Source organism: Rattus rattus, chromosome 5 (assembly GCF_011064425.1).
Source record: "Rattus rattus isolate New Zealand chromosome 5, Rrattus_CSIRO_v1, whole genome shotgun sequence".
NCBI lineage: Eukaryota > Metazoa > Chordata > Mammalia > Rodentia > Muridae > Rattus > Rattus rattus.
The window spans coordinates 133086374-133093212 of NC_046158.1; the positions used below are offsets into that span (position 1 = coordinate 133086374).

The following is a 6839-nucleotide window of genomic DNA, read 5'->3' on the forward strand; positions in this document are numbered from 1 at the left end:
AATAGCGTCTTTGTGGAAATCAAAGCTCTCTAGTGGAATTTATGGGGGATTAGAACTGCCTCCGACCCACTGAGCTCTGCTTTAGCTGGTCTTGGACTCAGTTATAACTGTTGGTCATCGTGCTGAGCTGGCTTGTGGGTTCTTCTTCTGCTTCAGTCAGCCTTAAATTTCTCTTTTTTGATCCCATATCAGAGAAAAGCTCCTTACTAGTTATGGTGTGATTTATTTTCTTTCTTTCTTCCTTTCTTTCTTCCTTCCTTTCTTTTTTCTTTCTTTCTTTCTTTCTTTCTTTTCTTTCTTTTTCTTTCTTTCTTTTTTTTTTTTTTTTTTTTTTTGACAGGGTAGCCTGTCTGTGTAGCCCTAGCTTTCCTGGAACTCTCTATGTAGACCAGGCTGGCCTCAAACTCAGAGATGAGCCTTTCTCTACCTCCAGAGTGCTGGAATTCAAAGCATATATTACCATGCTCAGCTCTAAGGTGTAGTCTCGCAGGCTCGCAGGCTGCCCTTTCTTGGGAACTCACAGTCAAGGCTGCCATGAACTAGTATATATTATTTATCTGAGGCTGAAGAAAATTGACATTAAACTGAACTGGAATTTTGTTTATGTTTTAAAACGTTGATCAAAATCCACATCATTTTGGGGTTTGATATTTTATTGGTTCACCGGTGCTCACTGTTTTCGATATCTTGTACAGGTCAAAGTATTGAAGCTTACTGTTGAAGACTTGGAGAAGGAGAGAGATTTCTACTTCGGCAAGCTAAGGAACATTGAATTGATTTGCCAGGAGAATGAGGGGGAAAATGACCCTGTACTGCAGAGGATTGTAGATATTCTTTATGCCACAGATGTACGTGTTTCCCTGAAGAGAGTTTCTTTCTGTTCTGCCACCTAAGAAAGAAATGTAACAATGTTGATTTCACCTCACTTTGTGCTGGTAGCTGTATTCCAGTGTAGGACTTACCAGAAAGTTTCACCTTTGACTCCCTTCAAGTTAGCCAAAGAGCGTCTTCCCTAGGTATCCCAGAGTTCCTGTGTCTTCTTCGCTTGAGGAAGCAAGAAGCTTGGGAAGTGGCTGGTGTGCCCAGCTTCTGTATTTGCAGACCATTCACCTGGAGGTGGTGTGGCCATTATTAGGACTGCCCTCACGGAAGCCCTTGGCCCGTAGCTGCCAAGGTGTGCCTTGCTTCTCCCTCCCAGTCAGGAGCTTGCCTGACTCCTTTCGTAATTTTCTTTGGATTCATCTTTATCACTTTATTATTTTAGCTTTTAATCATGACATTAGTTCATCAGAAAAGACTGGTTTTCCTCACCTTAGGTTTAGGATTAATACCTGGCTGTGTCCACTGTTTAGCAGTATTTGTAATTATGCACACCTCAAAGGTCTGTGTCACACACATAGAGTGAACTGTACACATGTTCAAAGTCAAAAAGATGATGAAGGTGTAGGAGTTTTACAGTGAAAGTGCATCTCAACTAATTTAAGTCATACAGATTTAGTTGAAAAGACAAATCTAGATGTGTTTTTATGGAAGAGCTGTACAGCACAGGGAGCAGGGGGAGGGGCCCAGAGTCTGCCTTGTTCTTGGCTTCGCAGCCCTCATTGATCCTGAACCAATTGTGTTGCACTGTTGCAGTGCTGTGGTTCATTCAGTACGTGCATTCAGTGTAACAAAGATGCCTGGAGGCAGAGTTAATTCGGGCAAAATACTAAGCCTTTTATCTTCAGATAGCCCAGGCAAACCTTGTATTTAGTAGTCCCCTTCTTCAGCCCCTCAAATGTTAGAATTACAGGTATGAGTGTGGCACTCAGGTTAGGATACTGAATTGATGGGCAACTAAAGTTTTGTTTGTTTTTGATCAAGGCTTTCATACCAGGTTGGGATTGAACTCACTCTGTAGCGGATGACCCTGAACTCCTGTTTGCACATCCTGAGTTTTGGGAATGTTTTTGTTTAAGCAACTGGGGGTTGAATTCAGTTTTGTCTTGTATATAATTAAGTGCTTTGCTACAGGAACTCTCTTAGGAGCTTTTTGAGGCAGGATCTCATTCTACCCTGGCTGCCTTGGAACTCAAGTCTGTAGTTACAGACTGGCCTCAAGCCTCATGACCATCTTCCTACCTTAGCATACTGAGAGCTGGTATTACCGGTGTGACCCACCATTCCTGGACTTGGAGTTAAAGATATTTTGAGGGAATACACATTTTTTAAACATACATTTAGGCACATAAATATTCACTACTTCTTAATGCTATGAGAATAATTCGTGTGTAGTTTTGGCATTAAGAAGTGGGGCTGTTGCTGGGAGGTGGACACACCTTTAAACCTAGCTCTAGGAGGCAGAGGCAGGACAGGGAGTGTGAAGCAGGCAAGGGCTATGTAGGGAGACCTTATATCAAAGATTAAAACAAAAGTATGGATGCTATTGTCTAAAAAGTACAGTAGTGGTCACCTGGTTCTGCTTAAGTGCCAGTCGTGTGGAGACAGGGAGACTGCTGCAGGTGAGGCGAGGGAGGAGCTGGCACTGTTGAGTAACAGCTTTCCTCTCTTCATTTTCCCTCTTCAGGAAGGCTTTGTGATACCTGACGAGGGGGGCCCACAGGAGGAACAAGAAGAGTATTAAGCAGCCTGGACCAGCAGAGCAACATCCGACGTCTTCACTCCAAATCATGTGCTTACCTGTTAAATACTCCCTTTTATTAATCTTAGAGGATTCACTGGTTTCTTTTCATAAGCAAAAAGTACCTCTTCTCAAAGTGCACTTTGCAGAAGTCTCACCTTTTCCGATGAGTTTGAGTTAGGAGCCTTTGCCTTGTAGCAGAGCAGTGTTAACATCTAGTTGGTCCACCAGGGGAACGAGAGGCCAACCATGGGGCCCTTCAATGTGGATGCTGGTCACACTGACTGATGGAGAAGGGAGGGGGTTATAATACATGAGGTGACAACCTCAGAAGTGTAAAGACTGAATTGAATTCTAAGCTAATGTGAAATTCTGGCAGAGAACGTTTTAATAAATAAATGCCTTAAGAGTATTTAAAATATGCTTCCATATTTCAAAATATAAAGTGTAACATGACAGGAGATTTTATGTGTCTGACATTGTGTCTGGGAAGGAAGGGCCAGACTTTAGATCCTTTGGAACCTGCTGTCGTAGGCCTTTCAGTGCAGCTTGAATCTTACGGTTGTAGACTTTGGCCCAGAAGTAAAGTTTGGAAAGTTCTGTAAAGCCATTTTGTGTCACTGACCAGTTGCATACCTGTTATAAAAGCAGCAGCATGGTTTCTTGGGTGAAGAGAGGGCGTCTGGGCCCTGCAGTGCCTGAGGCGAAGAGCTCAGCTTTCCCTTGAGCGTTCCTCTCATCTTTTCAAACTGTCCCCCAGGCCCAGTGGGACCTGCCCACGTCTCTGGGATTTGAATCCCATCTCTGGCGCTGAGTCCCAGCATACTGTCTTTTAAGTTTACATTTAACACGTTCTCTTCTCTGCTCCCTTTGACCTCTGACTCCTTAAGTTTGCTGCTGAGGGTTGTAAATACAGCAGGCAGGTGACCGGGCTGCAAGTTCTTGCTGGACCTCTGGCAAAGGAGTGATCAGTGAAGGCCAGTGCCACCTTGGGCTCTGTGAGGCCAGGGTGCTCGCTGTCTGCTGTTCACAGCTCCCACTGTCACCTGAGTACTTTGCCAGTGCACTAATCTCTTTGGAGATAAAATTCTCTAGTGTGTTACTAATGTTAAAATGTTTTTTTTTTTTTAAGAATATACAGTACCATGACTGAAATATTAATATTTAAAATAGTTCATTCCTTAATTCTCCCTCATTTGCTTTACCCACAGCCTATTCAGTTCCTTTGGCAGAACTCTGCACAATGTGTTACCCACTACTGAGATTGTTCCGCCCCTGACGTGTTTGTGTTGATTTGTTTCTGGTGGTAGAGTGTCTTATGCTGTGTGTAGAAACAGGCATTTTATGACAGATTGTTATGTAGTGCATGCTCTGTGGAATTCAGAGGAAAATCCAGATTCAGTGATTAACAATGCCAAAAAAAAAAAAAAAAAGTAAGTTAACTAGCCATTGTTCAACGACAGCGGTGCTGTTTCCTCCTCTGTGGCCTTTCAGACTTCTGTTGACCCCAATTCCATTTTATTGGGAACCCATTTTCCACCTGGTCTTTCTTGACAGGGTTTTTTTCTACTTTAAACAGTTTTTAAATAAAATTCTGTATTTCAAGAGTGTCCTGTCTTCTGAAATGTGTCTTGCCTCGGGTATAAGCTTTTAGTCCTAGAGATAAGATAGCTACGCATCGCATCCATCCTCAGCCGAGCTCGGCATGGGCTGAGAAGTGATCCCTACTTTCTTAACTAGGACTAATCTTTTAATCCCTCACTTCTCAAACTAACCAATCGGTTCTTTCCTTCCTCAGTCCTCCTCCCTCCCTCCCTCCCTCCCTCCCTGCCTCCTCGTCCTCTTTCTCCCTCCTTTTGTTTTTTGAGACAGGGCTTTTACTATTGTCCTGTTTGGCCTCAAATTTGTTGTCGTCCTCTTGAAGAGTGGAATTGTGTGCTATCATGCCTGGCTTAAAATTGCTTATGTTGAATTCTTTCTTTTTTAAAAAAGTTCACAGTACAGTTTTCAGTCTTCCACTGTTTTAAATTCCTGGTACCTTGAGAAGGTTTCCCTCACAGAAGCAGAAAGCCTGACCTAGCTGTTAGGAATGCAGCTGGACAGTGCTTGGCTGATGATTTAATTGGAGGTAATTGTTTCATTGTCGTGAAAATGCATTTACAGAGTCAGTCAGTAAACTCTTAAATTGGACAGTAAAGTTGTTGCCTCTTTTCTGTAAAGTCCTACACCTTTAAAAATGAGTTTAAAATGTGATCCACTCATGTTTTTGTATCTTGAAATGTTAAATGAAAGGTTATTTCATCTGATCTTGAGAGTACCTACAGTAATGGGTGTTCTGGAAGTGGAACTTAGTGATTTTCGTGAAGTTTATATTCAGCGCTGCCCCTGGAGGATTCCATCCAGGATCATTACCAGTTTGGGGGGGAATTTGGCACCATCTGCATTCATCATTAAGAAGACATCCTGAAGGGATGCATGATGGGTGCTGTTAGCTGAGAAGTTGGTAGGGGGTGAAGTGGAGACTGGATCCACTGACCTGTTTTGGCCATATAAAGCCTTAATGTGACTGACTGAGGTTAGGGTGATGGTGCAGCTTGAACGTGCTTGGCACGGCCTTTGGTATGCAGAGGAACAGACTACTGCAGATAGATTGGGATTCAGGATCTGTTCTTCAGGCTAAATTGATGTGGGAGCTTGTTTGGTGTAGAACGTTTAGAAGTTCACTCCCAGAAATTCTTGAGTTGGGAGATGATGTATCTGTATTTTATTATGCCCCTCAGGTGGCCTAGACCTGGGCCCTGCCCAGGTGGAGCTTTTACTCTTAGTGTTTCAGTGAGATATAGGATGTGAGGGTTCTAATTCACCTCTTACTTTATTTTTTCTTGTTTGCGAATCAAGGACTCAGATGTTGGCTGGAAGGGCCTCAGGCAAGTGCAGAAACTGCTGTCTGGAAACAGGAGACATTATTTTGTGGCCAGAAATTGTTTATAGATTAGAAAAAAACATAGAACAGGGTTTTTATGCCCTGAAAATTCAGGGCATGACTGTATTTTGGATGTGAAGTGCTGAGTTCTTTTATTGCCTCTTTCTCAGCGTGGTGATGTCAGGCTCCTCTGTCTTTAGGCAATTTTCATCCTGTTGTTTCCAGGTGAAGGACTAGACACATTCAGTGTTTCATGTAAATGAGGAATTGAAGACTCCCAGTTCACTGGTTTTAAAAAGACTATCCATGGTTCTAGAATTGTCCTCCAGGATGTGAAGTGAGGACAGAAGCAGCTTTCTTTTGCTGTGACTGTGGGTCTCCTCAGGGAAACTTTCCTTTAAAGGTTAAGGCCGTGAGTGTTAGTGTGAGGAGCTTTTTGGGTGGTTTTCCCCTAGTCCATGGTTTGCTTAGTTTACAAATCAGGCTGTGGGCTTTAAGCCTGACAGACAAGTCCGGTCAGATTAGCTTGCCAGTGTGTGTGTGACCCAAATCTCACTGTTGTCAGCAGGGAGAGTGAAAGGAACTGCTTCCAGCTAAGCTAAACAATAGCATGTGATCATTGTCCATGAACCACAGGTTGTTTTTCTGTTCTGTCACTTCTGTGAGTGATGACGTCATACTTTGGAATTCTCATAGTTTATAAAATTTCAGAACCGAACAGCATGATGGTCATGTATCGCTCTTCATCATGCTTGCGTTGTGCTAACTAGGTGTGTAGGATTTTCTCAGAAGACTAGGAGGGTTCTGTGCTTTCACTGAACTGACCATAGCAAGAACCCTTGACCTATGTGGTTTTAGCCATGTTACTGCATAGTTGTAACTTGTGAAGGTCAATCTTTTCTCTCAGCTTTGAGTGAATGAGTTCTTGTAACTCAGGGGCTTTCTGGTAACATTGTTGCTGGGTACCTTCATGAATTTGAATCGTCTAGGTGAGGGGGTCTAAGCTTCCAGACCCATTTCTAGTCTCCTATATCTAGACCCTTAAATCTTCTCCTTGTTTTGAGGCAGGGTCTCATCTATTCCAGACTGGCCTTGAACCCACTGTGTATTCTAGGGTGACTTTGAACCTTCTGAATGCTGGGATTATAGGCATGTATTACCATGCCTAACATCAAACCCAGGACTTCATGCGTGCTAAGCAAACACTTCATCAGCCAAGCCACACATTTAGCCCCATGAATATTTTATTTTGAAAATTTTAAACTCCTTTTGAGGATGGTAAGCTATGTGGTTTTG

General features: G+C 42.9%; 1 protein-coding gene across 2 annotated transcripts in view; it reads left to right on the forward strand.

Moving 5' to 3' along the window:
* Mapre1 (microtubule associated protein RP/EB family member 1) overlaps window positions 1-4230 on the forward strand; it is a 28457-nt gene extending 24227 nt beyond the window's left edge. For both annotated transcript variants that reach the window (XM_032904483.1, XM_032904484.1), the window contains exons 6-7: window positions 696-848; window positions 2567-4230. In XM_032904483.1, coding sequence (XP_032760374.1) covers window positions 696-848; window positions 2567-2623 — 210 coding nt within the window. In that variant the 3' untranslated portion in view covers window positions 2624-4230. The remainder of the gene's footprint in view (window positions 1-695; window positions 849-2566) is intronic.
* The last annotated feature ends 2609 nt before the right edge of the window (window positions 4231-6839 follow it).